This window comes from Pieris rapae, chromosome 13 (genome assembly GCF_905147795.1).
Source record: "Pieris rapae chromosome 13, ilPieRapa1.1, whole genome shotgun sequence".
Lineage (NCBI taxonomy): Eukaryota > Metazoa > Arthropoda > Insecta > Lepidoptera > Pieridae > Pieris > Pieris rapae.
Window position 1 is genome coordinate 2,725,826 of NC_059521.1, and position 18,531 is coordinate 2,744,356.

The following is an 18,531-nucleotide window of genomic DNA, read 5'->3' on the forward strand; positions in this document are numbered from 1 at the left end:
AAAAAAAATTTACGTCTTATATTAGTTTTATTTTTTGCCTAATATTTAGACAAGCGTGATTTTTGCGGAGGCAAATTTAAAATTCGTATGTAGCAATTTTAATCAGCAACGGATTCCTACAGCACGAGTGAAAATGGAGTGTTAATTAAAGTTCTATTAATTGTGTGCACGATGCTACTGTGCAATGCTAATATGTTGTTAAGGGTTTACTATCAGCACCGTACCAGCGGTACAGCCAGTTAACTCCTATAGAATGTTCCTCCTATAACCAACTTTAAATACCCCTAAATATCGATTAAAAAATTCCTTAAGTTTTTGTTGTACACTCGGTTTGCGGTATTTTCAAATATGCTTCAAAATACATTCAAACCGCATAAAATTTCGAAATTATAGCTTTTTTGATATAGCTACGCTTGGAGTTCATATTTGATTTAGTTTGTTTTTTTGGTTTTAGGCTTAAGATAAATTATACAGAATGGTCCGCTTTTTAATTTAAAATTACCTAAGTAGGACCCAGCGCTCATTATCGGCATCGGAACTTCAATAAATTACATTATAATTAAATCGTTAAATTCGCTATTGTTACAAACTACGAAATTTAAATAGGAATTTTTTCAGCAATTTATTTTAAGCTAAAAATAAATATTAATTTTCTTGAAATGCTATTAAATTTATCATTCAGCTTCGTGTTCATTTTACTGAAAATAAATCATAGAGGGGTGGATAGGATCATCAAATAAAAATGTTTATTCTCTTATTACAATTTTTAATATTAAGCTTTAATACACTTGACTTCCCCAAAATTCCAATTAATTAAACACAAACTTTTAACATAAAAAATATTACTGGTCTAACTTATTATAAAACGTGGTCTAAATATAAGCACGTTACCATGGTTAGGATATCTTTACCATAAAGACACAAACACCATCTTAAGTCTTATTTTTAAATGCGTTTCTAGGTAGGAATAATTTCATTTTATATTGATAAAGATCGATAATTTTAACGGCAGTCATTTACAAACTAAACATGAATGCAAGCATGTGAAGATTCTGTTTAATAGAGATTCAAATAGTTACGCAGTCTTCGAAGACATTGAAAAAAAATCAACACAACAACAGGAACAAAACAACTACATATATTGATCGTAACGTACTAAACGCGCTTTATTTAAGCTTCAAATAACTTTCAATAGAGGAAAAAAATATCAAATTCAGGCTTAAAGCGGTTTAATAGTTCCTAAATATTTTACACTTATCGATATTTACAAAAACTACACGTCGTGTAAGATTATAAAAAAAAATTGTATAAATTATATACAGGCTATACAGGTCTATTTTTTGTCACATAGAAAGTATTTTATTGTCTGTTAATGTCAACATTTCGTATTTCAATTAAAAACAAAAATAAATATTTCACAAAATATGACGTTTTCCCAAGTTTAATTTTTTGACGTTCAGATGTTCTACTTACAAGTTACAGACATCTTAGATATTATCTATGGTTTTTGACAATATTAACCATAGATAATAATCTGAGCGAGTTCAAATTCCGAAAATATTTTTTATTTGAAAATGGAATATTATCTCTGAATAGGGATACTAAAAAATATAACATACACTACCTGGAACATAAAAACCAGTTCGCTTCAAACTGCAAATGAGTATTGGGGGAATAATACATAGTGCCAAGGGCTAGTAGGTATTTTTGTAGTATGGGCTTTAGAAAGTATGGACATTGAATTACTTCATCATTAAATGGCTGCAATAAGGAACATTACTATATTACGGAGTTCAAAGACTAAATTTCGAGATAATGTTTCGGTGTAATATTGTTGCATGCCTGCTATAGCACTTTCCTATACCTGTAGGTGTTGAAGACGACTTACGGAAGATAATACTGAGAAAAATGACCAGCAGCGTTAATTACCATTTAGCCTCAACATAACATTTGCCTTTATGGGACTTCCGGACTGTTTGGATATTGAGAATCTTTATGATTAAGTTATTTCAAAACACACTTAGCCCGGATAAAAGGATGAAAAAGAGAGAGATCGGATAATGTCAACTAAAAGACAAATATTATTTGGTTCTTATATTTGAAGAGACCTCAAGAGGACGGTAAGAAGAATTTAGAATACCAAGATCGACTACGGTCTCAAAGTCGGTGCTCCGTCTGTCCCAATCCTAAGAAGACATCCTACTTGATCTCTAAAATAGGTTGTCTTATCTGGATCCATTGGAGCCATTCAATTAACATCCTAGCCTCTTAACTAAACGTCGCCGTTTAACTAGCGGCCTGAAGCAAATTCAGCATGCAGTCATTTACACGACATTACATACTAGATCTTTCTTCAAAAAGTATCTTTAATGGATTCACGAAATTTTAATTTTAAAGTTGATATTAATCAAAGGTCTTATATATCTTCGACTTAGGGTCCTTCAAGAAAAGAGCGTACCAATTCTTAAAAGGCCGGCAACGCACTCGCGAGCCCTCTGGCATTGACAGTGTCCATGGGCGGCGGTATCACTTAACATCAGGTGAGCCTCCTGCCCGTTTGCCCCCTGTTCTATATAAAAAAAAGGTTTTAAAGAAATAATGTACGAATATTGTTTACATCTTATAATATAGCAGCGAGTGGATTATGAAAAGTCTTACTAAACAAAATTATTTTCCTCGCAAATATTTGAGTATTTCTTCGTCAGATTCGGTACTTGTGGGTGGTCGGCACATTTTGTTCGGTAATACTTTATATAAGTGTCTTCGTTGAGAGTCTTCAACTAATGTTCGCCATTGGTCGTTTCTCTGTAAAAGAAATTCATCAATCATCATTATAGAAGACGCGCCCCACTATTCCTCCTAACCGTTTATAGTATGTGTGCGAGCTTCCGTCAATGTGTGCTATTGGTACACACGAAAACATTTTGCCGAGATTCGTAAAAAGTTTTAAATATTTTCAAAATTGCGTGATCTCAAAAAAATACTGAACTTTAGATGAAATTTCTTCTTCAGTGTGTGTGTATCTTAATTTGATATATCCTTGACTCAAATCAAAGGACTTTAAGGGCCTGTTTCACAATGTCCGGATAAGTTCCAAATAAGCTATTTATTACTTATTCGCAATAAATAGTATTTTTGCGTTTCACGACTGTCAGATAGCGCTATACGTCATGAAATTCGAAGTATCTTATTTGGAACTTTTATCTTTCGAATAATTTATGTGTTGCATAGCTATTTGACACTTTATCCATACATTGTGAAACAGGCCCTAAGTTTCGGAGATTGTAAACAAACATAAAGAGATTTAGCACACGTACTTGAAAAAATAAATAGGTCATCTTCAATGCAACAACTTGATTCGTTGTAATTCAAATTACCATCGATGGTTTTCACTAATAAACTATAACTAATAGATGATTTATTGCCATAAAAAACGAACGGAAGGATTTTAAAAATTCCCTGAACTTCAGGCGACATATTTCGGCAATCTTCGACATGAAGTTTCTCAGATTTACCTTCAACAACTCACACACTAAATCGATAATTTTAGCTTGGCATTCAAAACCATGACTAGATTTACATCGTCTTATATAAAGTTGATTGGTATATTATTTTATACCACTATGTACACTATTATTTTACGCATTGACTAGATCTGTGTCTGGGCTGCATTGTAGCCTACCCGCAATTTCGTTAATAAAAAAATCGCAATAACATCGTAACCATGGCAACAAACACAGTACATACACACAGACGTTTGATTTTAATACGTAATATATTAAAACCGAGAGACGTTTAGCCAGTTTTAACTTTAACTTACCATAACAGCGTGTGGGTTGAGGCACACGATGAGGGCGTGCCTAGCACGTGTCAGCATCACGTTCATTCGTCCAGCATCCGTGAGAAAGCCAAGTCCGTGACTACGAGCCAACGAGACGATAACGACATCTCGCTCTTGGCCTTGGAAACTGTCGACTGTGTTCACTTCTATTAGACTATCCGATCTGTAAAATTATAGTATAATAATAAAAAAGTTTTTTTTTTAAATATATAAATAAATAAATCAGTGGCACTACAACCTCTTTAGGTCTTGGCCCCAGATTTCTGAATCTGTTTCATGATCAATTTTTCAATCTAATAGGCAAGTAGGTGATCAGCTTCCAGTGCCTGACACACGTCGTCGACTTTTTGGGTCTAAGACATGTCGGTTTCCTCACGATGTTTTCCTTCACCGTTCGAGCAAATGTTAAATGCGCACATAGAAAGTTCATTTGTGCACAGCCGGGGATCGATCCTACGACTTCAGGTATGAGAGTCGCACGCTGGAGCCACTAGGCCAACACTGCTTTAGATAAATATATATAAATGCTTAAAAATATGAAAATCCTTTAAAGTAAACTAAAAAAATCTGAAAATGATTGCTTTTTTGGAGATATAAAAAAAAACAAGGTTTTGTATTGGAATCCATTTGAATCTAGAACTTCAAAGTAATATACTAAAAGTATTCTTGACAAAAACCCATACAAAAAAAAATTGTTTTATAAATAAAACTAAGTAACTTACCCTTCATGCTTTAAATATTTCATAATGAGATCCCTGTGGGCGGCGTAAGGAGTGATGACCGCAAAAGAAAGACCCTTTGGCCTCGTCATTTGGGCCAGGGCTGCTGCCAGCCGAGACACACCGCACGCTTCTAAATCATTTGCACCTGATAACCCTGAAAAAAACTGCATTTGTATATTGCCATAAAGAAAGATCTCGAATGCCTAGAAGAATTATTTTATTTATTTTATTTTATTTTTATTTATTGTACTCCTACAGCTAACACAAAACACATATAACATCAAACAAATACACCGAGAACATAGCCACAGATGGAATACATGATATGTTATAACTAAAAAGATTTACAAAAAAGAACAAACAAACAAAGTATTCAATACAATTAACTAACTGATTAAATTTAATTTTAATTTAATGTTTCTCGACATTTGCATTGGCATAGTCTGTAATGTATGTATTTGTGTTATAAATAAATAAATAGGCGGTGTTCGAATTATCAGGAAATGATTGAGTCAATTGACCAAAGATTTTTATTGTTAATCATTAACATTCCTTTTATTAGTTCGACAGTCCTATTTTTTTTGATTCGATTTATTTTGTTATTAGTTAATTGTTTCATTAGATATCATTACTTAACAAATACAAGAACGAATATTGTTTCGACCAATCAGTGCAGAGATATGCCTCGAGTGGAGTCGAAGCGCCATTTTGAATTTGGACAGTATATTCAGGGAAAGTAGGGTAGTACTGATTGAGTATTCAGAGGAGCAAGCAAGTTGTGAGTGTTAAAAGAAATCAATCTAAATTAAATACTGTAGGATAACTATTCGTATCTTTTGACGACGTCAATAGAGTGACGATATTTCTTCAAAAAACTAAAAATTTGAAAATTAAAAAACAAAACTTTATCAGCCAACATCGCATCATACCTTGTCCTTTATCCCCACTATGTATACCCAGTATTGTATAGGGTGGAATGTCCAAATCTACAGGTGGGCGAGGAACTGTTCGTATCTGATCTGCATAGAAGGCTCTGTTGGGATAATCAGCGATGCTGGGGTGCATCCGATATTGCTGATTCAGGAGAAGAACTGGATTTTGAGGCCAGAGTTCAGTACAAGAGGTCAGACGGGCGAACAGACTCTCCCCCAGGCCGTGCTTTTTAGCTCGCTGTTAATAAATGCAGAGGTTAATTCAATTGTTAAGAGTACACAAACACATCTACAAAATAAAACAAAAGTATCGATTTGTCCAATTTGTGTAAAAAATTAACGAAATTTATCTTAAAAATTACATTTTTATTTGGAATTGCAATTGCAAATAAGATTTCTATTGAGTTTACTTTAAAAAAATTATCTAACCTTAGTTATGTTAGATGATATCTTTTTCACTAGTTTTTTTTTTGAAAATTACACAAATATTAAAAAAAACTATTCCCTGTTACAACAATCCATTTTCTTTGTCAAAAAATTAGTCCTCGTTTAATGAATACAAAAACAACCATTAAAAGAACTTGTTTTAGGAATATAAGTTACTCTTTATTTACAAAATCTTTTATTTCAATATACGATAAATTTGTCTTTCGAAATTGGCAATTTAAAATTATCTTAGTATTGTCTTTTATTAACATAACTTTTACACATTTAAAGAAAACACTTTTATACCGGATTGAAGCTATATATTATTGTAAACTTATAATAATTTAACATAATTTTAAATTGATGGAATTAGATTCGAATGAACGAGGTCTATCTTTAGGATTCATAAATTCAGTTTAACAAAGAGATAGTAGAGTTCAGGTAGTACATATAGAAGTATCGTAAAGTATATACCTGAGAGCATATATACCCGGGCAGTTGCTGTGGGTCGCCGACCAATGTAAGCTTGGTGACGTCCAAGGTCAGAGGAACCAAGGTTTCAGGTTCGATGGCCTGCCCCGCTTCGTCAACTATACATAGCGCTATGCGACCTTTCACACTGAAACACATTTAAAATTAGCTTTTTGATTTGAAGGTTCTATGTACAAAATTTCGTATAGAATAAAAAAAAACAGACATTATTATCTACTAAAGTGCATTATACATTACTAATAATAAATAAATAAATTAATAAATTGTTAGACGTATTTGTTCGTACTCAGACTGAGTTCACAAGAGTTGCTTGTTTAGTCAGTTATACTCGTAGGATATATTTTTTTATTAATTGTATTTATGATTCTAGAATTGGATGTATTGTATTAGTAATAACTGTAAAGATACAATAGTAATATGAGAAATAAAAAAAATATTAAACATACAGCAGAAACATATACAAAACGTAGCCATTGGTATTTTTGGTTTAAAAGTGTGTTAAAGATAAAATATTGTAGGGTCTTGTATAATTAGTGATACACTCGGTACGTAGTCCATCTATAGTTATTTTAATAATTTTTATTAATATTTGATATACACAGGAAATATTTGATTATTTTCAATGATGTTACTGAATAAACTACATGGCAATTGTAGAGGCGAGGGCAATACAAATTTAAAAATAAGTATATTTATTATGCAACATAAGATACAGGTGTCAGTTATCTCCACGTCATTAAATTTAAATCTGTAGGCACTCCCTACTCATGGGAAAAGAAGACTGAGTGTAGGCCGAGAGAAAAAGCCGGCCTAAAAAGCAAATCAAACAACACTTATTTAAGTAGCCTGTATAGCACTTATCCCAGGCCCTTTTATCAACTAGATAATCGTTAACTTTATAGTAAGCTTTTTTTACACAGCGTTTATTTAGTACATTTCTCAAATTTATTAAAAGGCAGAGATAACTCCACTTTGCCACTGCTAAAAGCAGTTTCAACTAGTCAGCGGAGCTTCTTAAAGAAGAAGAAAATTTGGAAACGTCAAGAGATACCGAAATATGGTCAATACTGTTCTAAGGTTCCACAGACAGAAATGATAAAGTTAGTTAAGATGAAATATTTTCTTATTAAAATAAAAAATAAAACTCGCAATATTGTGATTAGGGTTTTAGATTCAGGAGAATATACGTACAAAATATATTTATATGTGACCATATTATTAATATTTATATATTAATATTTTACTATCGTTTAGTACATTTAATTCTCTTGGGCAGGACCAATGAATATAAATAAGAAATATGTATTGTAATTAAATATTTTTTTAGTGCAAATCATTAAATTCAAAATCACTGAAAATAGCGAGAAATTTGACAATTGTTTGCTATATTTAAAACTTACCCTCTCATTTTATTATTCTGTGCGCTTGCGAGGGTAGTGGCGATGATATCTGCGCAATCAATGATTCTCTTTTCAGCCGCCATTAGACGCTCAGGTCTAACGTCTTCACCACCACCACCACCACCACCATGACGTAACTGACAGAAAAAGCGAAGGGATCTTAATCATAATCCCAAATAGGCGCTTAAATGGAATCCGAAGGTCGAACACGTCGGAGACTCAATGTTGACGCCCTCTGCCTCATATAGGGTTTATAGGACATTACGAAGAAGGAACAGAATAAGAATCTATAGTCTTATGATAGTTATAAAAGGCTGATCATCTACTTGCCTATTACTTTAAATAATCTCGGAACAAACAAGGGTTTTGGTGCCACTAGATTTTTAATCTTAGGTAAATTTACGGGCAGAGCATCGCAACAACACATTACACTATCAACACACTGAATTAAAATTGCAATAAATATGCTAATTATTTTTCTATTGCATTGTAAATTGTATGGACATTTAAAGAAAGCCCTTTTTTAACGGATTGAAGCTATGCATTATTATAAACTTATATAACTATATTGTGAGTAGTGTTGGCCTAGTGGCTCCAGCGTGCGACTTTCAGAGGTCGTAGGTTCGATCCCGGGCTGTGCACCAATGGACTTTCTATGTGCGCATTTAACATTTGCTCGAACGGTAAAGGAAAACATCGTGAGAAAACCTACATGTCTTCGACCCAAAAAGTCGACGACGTGTGTCAGGCACTGGAGGCTGATCACCTACTTGCCTATTCGATTTGAAAAACATCATGAAACAGATTCAGAAATCTGAGGCCAGGACCTAAAGAGGTTGAGCGCCACTGATTTATTTATTTTTTATAATTATATTACCAAAGTTTCGCGTGCTTTACAGCGTGCGTGGTCTTTATTATAATAAATGGGTTCAATCCGTTAACACGGGTTTTCTTTAAATGTGTAAAAGTTATGTTAATAAAAGAAAATACTATTTGCATGGACAATCTACACATTATACTGTTATTACATTGACGTATACGATTTATTAAAAACTTTAAGTTATTTATTTCATATTGTAAATATAAAAAAAACAATCGGAATAGTTAAAATTAATTTTAAATAGCATAAATATCGAAATACCATATTTATCCGCTCATTGAGTTGGGTGATGCGTCCCTGACAGTAGGCAATTCTCACGGGATCCTTGGCTTCACTTATTGCCGTCTTCCACATGTTTATTTTCGCTTCTATGTGTGAAATCTGTAAGAGTATAGGAAGAAATAATAATAAACGGACAATTTAAATATTGTATAGATATTTCCATTTTTTAGACATTTTAAAGAGATAGCAAACCCCGGATCGAAGGACCAAAATGTGTTTCATAGTTTGTTACTTTGACAAGTTATGTTTGTTTGCCCGGTAGAGCATTATAAGGCGAACCGTATTTTGTGCGAAAAATATTTTTTTACGTAGTATTACCACTTTGTAAATATTCTGTCTTGTGTACAATGAAGAATTTATCCATCTATCTAATTATATACTAGATTAGAACATACGCACAATGTCAATACTCGGAACAAACGCAGGCTGCAATTTCCCCGTACTAGACTGTGTAAAGTCAGTAATTCTTTTTTGGGGAAAGGGATACTCTTCTTTAATAAAATCCCAGAGGCTCTTTTATCTCTGCCTTTTAATAAATTTAAGAAATGTATTAAAGAAAAGCTGTGTAAAAAGGCTTACTATAAAGTTATTGATTATCTAGTTGATAAAAGGGCCTGGGACTAGTGCTGGGCAGGCTGCCTCTAATTAGTTTGATATATTTGTTTTAAATATTGTTTGATGATTTGCTTTTTTAAAAGAGTACCGAGAGTTTTTTACGCCAGCTTTTTCTCTCGGCCTACACCCTCTATCTTTGCCGATGAGTAGGGATGCCTACAAGTTTGAATTGATTGACGTGGAATAAGTGATACCTAGAAGATCTTATGTTCCAAAATAAACGTATTTTTTTTTTTTTTTTATTTTTATCAAAATTCACATTTCCAAGAAGTGTGTGAGCCAATGCTATACATTTGGGTCACTTAGGCTTTCATAGTTTAAGCTAATAAGAGTGGTGATTACGTAAATCGTCGGAGTTACGCCCCGAGATTATGGGCAGACGCATTTTTCAGCATTTAGGTACTTGCATTTACATACATCACATAGCATTCATTTAGCAATTACATATATATATATACCCTTTGTTAAACACGACTTGATAATAATTTTTTACAACATCCCCAGGAAACGTACATTTTGGTCCTCCGAGCCGGACTATTCAATGGTATGACCATAATGAATAATAGCAATGTAATCTCGCAATCTCAGACTAGAAAACTATTACGAGGCAGTATTATATAAAGAGGGTTTTCGCCTGTAAGCTGATGACATGACATTGCTGCAAGGTAAAAAATACAGATATTGCATTCAGAACAACAGTACATGATAAACGTTATAATAAAACAATAAAATTCAGATTTTTGTTTCTAAAATTGAGGAAACTTGCCTGTTGAGCCACCGCAGCATTTTGCGGCTCAGCATTCAGTCTAGCTGTGTCCCTCGCCGCAAGCTGTTGTGAACTGACATCCTTAGCTCGACTATGCATCGCTTCTACCCGACCCACCCGTACCATTTTGAACCTTTCCGCTGAAATATTTATAGCAGTTTATACTGTTCTACTCAATATAGAAGAGCTGTGCTGGCGTCTGGTCGTGTATTCGAAACAGTTTCAATTCCATTGGTAGAATTGTCTTTCTATCTGTGCAATAGATGCATATGTGAAAGGGAAACACGATGAGGATATAAACGTGTCACAAACCGAAAAATCGATGACAGATCAGATCAGACCTGATCACCTATTTCTCCATGAAATAAAAATGATTGAAGAAACAGCTGCTATATGAGGTCCATATACCCAGATACAGGTTTACATGGTATTTTTTTTATTGATAAAAGCTTGCCAACTCTCGGCCACTGTTACAACAGTAAAATGACCACAAAATAATATTTTTAATGTGACAAGCACATGGCAAACATGACATTTTCAAAAAACTAAGCAAAAGTGGATCTTAATGTGTGAGGTGAGCAACTATGGGTATCCGTTACATGGGCATACACAGATTTTGTAAGATTATGAATTTATTTTTATATAATACTAGTGTACCCAGGAAAATTTGTTACTAATTTTAATCAACAATAGTTATGGTCAAAACTACAGTTAATACTCACGTTTTGGTAAGCTCTGCCGTATACTCAGCAGGCGTATAACAATTTCATCTATGGCCGCATTACTCGTCGCACAAATTAATATTTTCCCTCTGTTCTGCTGTTTCCTTCTATTAGCGTCGTAGAAATATGCCATTACCATTGCACAGATCACACTTGATTTTCCTGAAATTATAATAAGTACATATGTCGAAACTACTAAGTACATAATACCTATATATAATCAAAACCGATTAAGACGTCATCGTTTAGAACAACATACCGGTTATATTTATACATATTGACCAAAAAAGGTCCCGGCTGAATTCTATTGTATAAGTTTCTTAATAACAACGTCATCGGCTGTTACGACTATCGGTTTTTACGACCAAATAAGAGTAGTACCTTCAATGTCGTTATAACAGATTTTGACTGTATTATTTAATTTTTGTGCAAAGTGTAAATAAATAAAAAGTAATGTGCAGTTTTATTTGTATTAAACTAAATAGTATATTATGTTTCCTTTCTAGATTTTTTTTTTTTTTTTTTTTTGTATTCATACCGGTTCCAGGTGGTCCTTGAACCATTTGAATATTGGGCCGATCACCAAGAGCCGCCGACACAGAGGATTCCACCGCTATTTTTTGACTCTCATTCAATGTCGACGTCCACTGAAAAAATTGTAATATAAGTATAACTAAAACTTTTAATTCGATTCCAGATTTGACAATTTCAATGTTGAAACGTTATGAAAAGTACTAAATAGTGACGTTGCGAAATTATTCGATACGGAAATGGAATATTTCCGTATCGATTCCTCTGGTTTATAGTAGTATAGCAGCAATTACTAGTAGTGTGTTATGAAAAATGATTTCGTTTAGTAACTTCTAGAACGGTATTAAACTTTTAAGAATTGGCTATAATTTTTATCAAACCTTGACAGTGCTCAAACAGAGATTGAATACAGATTCATAATATATTGATTTAGCTTGGCAATATTTGTAGTAATATTTAGGTTTTATGTCAGATTTCAAAATTTGAACGAAAAAATCATCTTCATATATAGATCCTATATTAGAAAAATATTTTTATTTTTTAAATCATACCCTTGACCAATGTAATATATCATCAGAATTTCTACAAAATATTTATTATGTAAATAAAAATGAAATATGCAGGTTGTTAAATTTAAAATAATACTTACAGGTAAATTCATATTAACACAAGCATTATTATTATATCTTTGGAAGTGGTGAGGCTGCGGATTCAAAATTGCCTCACTGAGGGGTGAACCCGAGAGGTATTCCATGGCTTCAAATAACATTAATTCCTTATTTATATATGCTAATGACCGACCGATCACCAGTTCACCAATTTTTAACTGACTCATCTTCCCAGTAAATATGGCACATAATGAAATGCTAAAGAATGTGTTTTTGTTGTCTGAAATAAATGGTATAAATTAAAAAAAAATTAAAGATGTATAAATACACTGTCCTAAAACTTATTAAATAATAAACTTTCCTATATAATTAATGAAATAGAGAATATGAGAATTCCTATTTTTTCATTTAAATACAGTCAAACCAGGATAAGTGAGAAATGGGTTAGCGAGAAACTGTATTAATGTCAGTATTTATCAGGTCCTATCATATTGCCTTCCTAAAATCGCTATTGCCGCATTTACATTCAGTCGTAGTGAGCAGAGAAGTGGGCAAAACGAGTGTGTAAACGCGCTTTACTAATACTTATCGCGCTCTTCTTCTCCACTCGTCCTGCCCACTTCCCTGCTCACTACGGCTGAATTTAAATGAGGTGTATGAGTGAGAAATAAAACCTGTATAAGGGGTAATATGACGGTCATTACGCGTGAAGCTCTTTAAGAGAGATTGATACTTATTTAGTGTTTTAGGTACACAAATGAAAACCGAAATAGGCATTCATTGTCTTTATGGTCAGCACTGATTACATGGCGGTTTTAGGACGACTGACTCGATCCACGTGCCAAGTAGAATTACGAAATAACGATACGTAGACATTATCGTAAATGGAATTACGAAATTTCTATATTGACATACATTACACCTCTAAACTTGTATATACCTATATAAGCGAACGTGTGAACTTCTGTTATTAATTACACATTTTTCGAGCCAAACCAAATTTGCGTCTATTATTGTTTTGTTATTACCTATAGTTCGAGAAACTTGAAAGCCAAATGTGCATATCGACTTGTTTGTAAAACTTAATACAGTTAGTTAATAAACAGCAGATGCTTAAAGGCATTGGGAGACGTTTAACAAATTTTATGAATATATGGCAACCATATTTGATAGAATTAATGAACTTGAAAAACAAACGAAATTTAAAAATATAATCGCAAAAGAAATCAACAAAATTTTCAAGTAATTGTTGTTATAATATTATAGGACCTGGATGACTGAGCTTAGCTCTGTATTTTTTTTTTATAAATCGTGTTTTTTGGAAATTTTATTTAAGTACGAATTACGTACTAATAAAATTATGAAATATGAATATAATTATCGAATAAAGATAATTATATTCATATTTAAGTTTTTATTTGACTGACGAAGTTTTTATAAGATTAAACATTTATGTGCTTAGATTATTTATTAATTATAAGTAATCTAACAGTTTATACTTATTAACTATAACAATTAATATTATAAGACAATACAGAAAGCCAAATTTGAAACCTCTATAAGAGAATACAGATTGCGGTGGCTTGAGATCTCTCTTATCCAGGTTTGACCATATAAAGAATATGTACCAATAGACATGTTAACCCAAAATTTAAATTTAATCATAATATAAGAATATTTAATATAAAAACTAAAACTTTACTAAGTTATTCGAATTCTAAGACAGATAAATATTTAATTTTTACATTGTTGTATATGTTGTGGAAATAAAAATTACGTATGCAAAAATTATCTTATAATGAACGACACTTACTTGGAGGGGCAGGTAGTATCTTTACATTGTGTACAAATAAAAATCTAGAAATTCTGGAATGTTCCGGACCAAAGTCAATAATTAAGATTTCACCTACTCTTGGAGCGTTTTTTGCCTCTGTTGTTGGCATGGAAACTAAAAGTAGAAATATAGACATCAAAATATTGGTACATTACTTGTACAAAGATATCTTTTAAGCTCTTGTTGCTCTCATTGTTTTTGAACTAAGTATGGACCAACAAATTGTAACATCATCATGTAAATGCCTATGTATTTGGCCATTTACTTTTAAATATGTTTTTTAGTTTTCAGAACCTCCTGAGAGCCTTCTAATTTTTTTAAATCTTACCAGAGAGACTATACTTGTATGTATGTATGTATGTGGGACTCTGTTTCCGCACTTAGATGCTCAATAGGTCCGTTGTGCGTGAAGAGACTATACTTCTAACTTCTTTTAGCCACATTCACTTTTAACATCTCAACGACCATTCCTTTAATAATCTGTCTACATAGCTCAGTGGTTAAGGCACATGGTTTGATTCCCAGAGAAACTAGATTTGAGATTCACAGAAAATGACTGCCTTCTTTAACGGGTTTAAGAGACTTCTAACTCAAGTTTCTAAATATTTTGTGCAAAAACAAATAAATAACCAAGTACTTACTGTTAACACTCAGATTATATAGTTCAAAGTGGCGTTCAAGGGGTGGCACCGGGGGTAAGTTTTCAATTCTCATCTGAAGTAGTTTGGGTTGATTGCGAGTCCTTAAATGACCTTGAGTTAAACACTCCCATATTTCCATTAACAGGAGATCACCAATTAACCTAAAAATGCCATTTTGAAGTGAAACTTCTTTAGAATCGTTGTGATTTCAAACCGGATGCAACGGAAACAGCGACAGTAAAAAGAGACAGAAACATAAATTCATAAGATTTAACGTGGGAGAAAAAGAGATAGAAGGCATTATACAGCCTCAATTTACCGCCGCTTTTTCATTTTATCGAATTTTAAACTTTGGTTTTTTTAGTTTTTGCCAAATTAAAGATTTATATTAAACTTATTAAAATATACTGTTTTTAAAGATATCAAATAAAAAAAAAATTATTCAAGTAGGTAACAAAACGTACACTTATGAACGTCAAAAAAGAAATATACATTGAATGCTTCTAATTTTACATTCACTGCCAGTTCTTAAATCAAGGGCGTAGAACGGAAGAAAAGAACTGGCAATAAACTCTCTGACACTGTTTTTAATCGCCAAGTTTTTTTCTATAAAAGTTTAATACATTTAGATACTGAAAAATGTTTAATTTATCTATGATTAATTATAAAAACTTTATTTTTGAAGGTTTCACTTCTACCACATGTGAATTGCTCATATTATGATGTTTTTATTTGCATACAAAATGACCATTGACCAAGAGACTTTACAAGTTCTAATAAATATTAATGGGTTTATTATATCATATTTACCTTAAGAATAAAGTTGCAATACATTTTAATATTCTATTAGTTTTCTCTTAAATTGTTTTCAATACAACAACAACATATATATTTCTACATTTATTGTTAATATTATGTTAGCAGAAAATATTTTATTTTTAAGATATTAATGACCATAGATGACAATTTAAGAGAAAATTTGATATCTTATATTTAGTTATTATAGACATCGACATCACATTTATTACTAACAAAACACACAAACAGAATCATACAAAATAACATGAATCAAAGACAAAAAAATTAAAAAAAGAAAAATAAAATAGAAGTAACAATTTTTTTCAAAGAACAAGGTATGTTATAAGTATGTAATGTGTGTGTGTGCTGTGTTTGTAATTAGCCCTGGCTCAGCATTATGCTGAGGAGCAGAGTGCTCCACAGTGCTGGTCAAGCTGTCAGAGACCACAGCAGCTAGTTTGCGCCGCAGTCGCAAAAAGAATAAGAATGTAATGATACTAATACTTAGTAGAAAAATAATAATCATAGTAAAAGTTAGCAGTGTAAGTAATGAAGTGTAAAGTATATAAATAAAATAAATTATTATCATAAGTTTTACTTACTGCACATACTGTTGGTGATTATTATATGTTTGAAATTTCGCCAATGGAATATTATTATGCCCCAATATTGGCGGGGGATCTGCATTAGTAATCTGTTCATCAAGCCAATGTGGATTCCAAATTAAAATTTTCATTAAAGTGATTTTTTCTAATGAAAATATTGGCATTTTACAATTGTCAACCAGTGTTGTCTTTACTAACCTAGTTTCCTTCATTTTATTCCCAGGTTCAATTTCAAATACACGAACTTCTGGGGGGTCATTAGAGAACCTCACAGATTTCTTTTTTTTTTTAGGTGGTAACGGTTCAACTTTAGAAACTGGCTTTCCAAAGAAGCTGAGGTCTATATCCATTAAAGGCCTAATAGCTACTACAGGCGGAGTTTGTGGTTTCTCTGTCTTATCTGACTTTCTTCTTGATCTTCTTCTTCTCTTCCTTTTTCTATCTGAGTTAGGTTCTGTTGTAACCACTTCAACATGGTTTTCTTTGTATTCTGATGTTCTATTAATCGATGTATTCCCATGGGATGTTTTATTTTTTTGTTGCATCTTTTTGTCAAGAATCTCTTTTCTTTTTGTAGGCTTAACAGCTTTAACTACATTAGTTAAAAATTCACCACGACTTGTATTAGTTACTTTTATATTAACAACACTTTTACTGCTTGCATTGTTATGGGAAGGAGCAGGTTCATGTTCCTTAAGTTTAGCTGCAATTTCTTTTAGTTTTTTTTTACGTTCATCTTTTTGAGATTTATTTATACTTTTTTTAGATGATTCACTATGTTTGTTTTCTTTTTTAGATGTTTTCTTAGCTGCAATAAAAGATAAAATAATTAGACAAGAAGATAGATATTAAAAATATAGGCATAAAAGATCTTACATTCAGTTTGTGCTACATGTTGTTTTCTTCTAGGTGGTTGGCAAAGTGGTTCAATAACCTGAATTTTTTTTGGGCCTGTTTGATCATTAGTAGAAACTTTTTCAACAGTAACATCCTTTGTAAGATTACTACTATCAGTGTGGTCACAACTTGGTGGGGGTGGCAGATTTGTTTCAGATTTATTTTCAATTAATTTATCAGGTCCCAATTTCTTTATATCTAGTTTTTGTACAGGTCTTCCGGTGCCCTTGCTCTCATCTTGTGTAGTTTCAGCAACCTTTGAGTCTACTGGGGGTGGTACTAAACTGATCAAATCTTCAAAATATATATCACTATCATCATCAATGGGCTGAACATCATCAAATTGACTATAAGAGTTCTCATCTGAACATCTTTCCTTAATTGGTGATTTTCTCTGTTTTTTCAAGTTTGTAAATGGCTTTCCAGGGGAACTCTGTGAAAGCCTTAAATACCAATGTTCTGATTCACTATCACTTTCACTATCAACTGGTATAGGTTCTTCAATATCCCCAAGTTGCTCTTGCTTTATAGAAAATGCATCAAATTGTATTTCATCATTTTCAAGTTTAATATCTTCTGGGTATAAGTCTTGTTTTATTGTATCTAACTTCTTAATCTTTTTACTTGAGGGGCCCGTGCAATCAACATCACTGTCGGACAATATTAAAACAACATCATTTTCCTCACAATTAATGTTATCTTCATCGGGCTTTTCAGTTTTTATCATTTCAACCATAGGTAAAACACTATATCTTCTTTTAAGAGTCAGCTTACTATTCTCATCTTGGTATTGAATTCTGTTAATTATAGGTACTTTCTTTTGAATTTGTAATAGTTTAAATATGTATTTTTCAGTATCATTTATATTAGTTAGTTGAGTACCTTCTGTCCAACCAATACCAATTATATCATTTTCAGTTATTGAATATGGAATGTGAGGGGAAATACGCTTTAATCCTATGTAAACACCATTGGAACTCTGAAAATTAATAATCAATTATAAGATATAAAACATATTATCAATTTCAAATCTTCTTTCAATGTATACATTACCTTTAAATCCTCAATTGTTACTTCATTATTATTAACCTTAATAACACAATGATTTCTTGATACAACCAAGCTAGTGAGGACAATTTTATTATCATTCCCTCGGCCAATAGTCACTTCTTCACTATTAGGTAAAGTAAATTCTTCCATTCCATATTTTTGGCGGTGTAGTTTCCACTCCATGGCGTGTACATACAGACAATAGTAAATACTACTAAACTAGATCAGAATTTCTGTGTACTAATCACGATAACGAGCGACGGGAGCTTTCTTTCATTAAAACCTTATCTTATTATAGGGAATCTTAAATAAAATAATTCATAACATTATTAATACAATTTACCTCAGGTCATAGAAATTAATAATTATTATACGATAACGACCGTCAACTCAACCGCAAGTTTTAAATTCATTTACATCAATTGCCATACCATGTCGTGTCAATGTCAATGTCTTTACTGAACTATCAAACTATTTTATGTAAGGTTG

The 18,531-nt window shown here is 32.2% G+C and overlaps 1 protein-coding gene across 1 annotated transcript; it reads right to left on the minus strand.

Annotated features, from left to right (window-relative positions):
• Nucleotides 1–751: 751 nt before the first annotated feature.
• On the minus strand, nucleotides 752–18,436 carry LOC111003752 (helicase sen1). The gene is made up of 16 exons (XM_022274425.2): nucleotides 18,046–18,436; nucleotides 16,972–17,971; nucleotides 16,093–16,903; nucleotides 14,693–14,853; nucleotides 14,031–14,165; nucleotides 12,259–12,497; nucleotides 11,617–11,725; nucleotides 11,079–11,240; nucleotides 10,357–10,496; nucleotides 8,955–9,074; nucleotides 7,814–7,950; nucleotides 6,396–6,540; nucleotides 5,493–5,733; nucleotides 4,564–4,717; nucleotides 3,821–4,004; nucleotides 752–2,805 (listed from the first exon to the last, which is right to left on the minus strand). Exons 1-16 carry the CDS (start codon nucleotides 18,223–18,225, stop codon nucleotides 2,668–2,670), a joined length of 4,056 nt encoding a protein of 1,351 aa, XP_022130117.2. The 5' UTR covers nucleotides 18,226–18,436; the 3' UTR covers nucleotides 752–2,667.
• Between the last annotated feature and the right edge of the window lie 95 nt (nucleotides 18,437–18,531).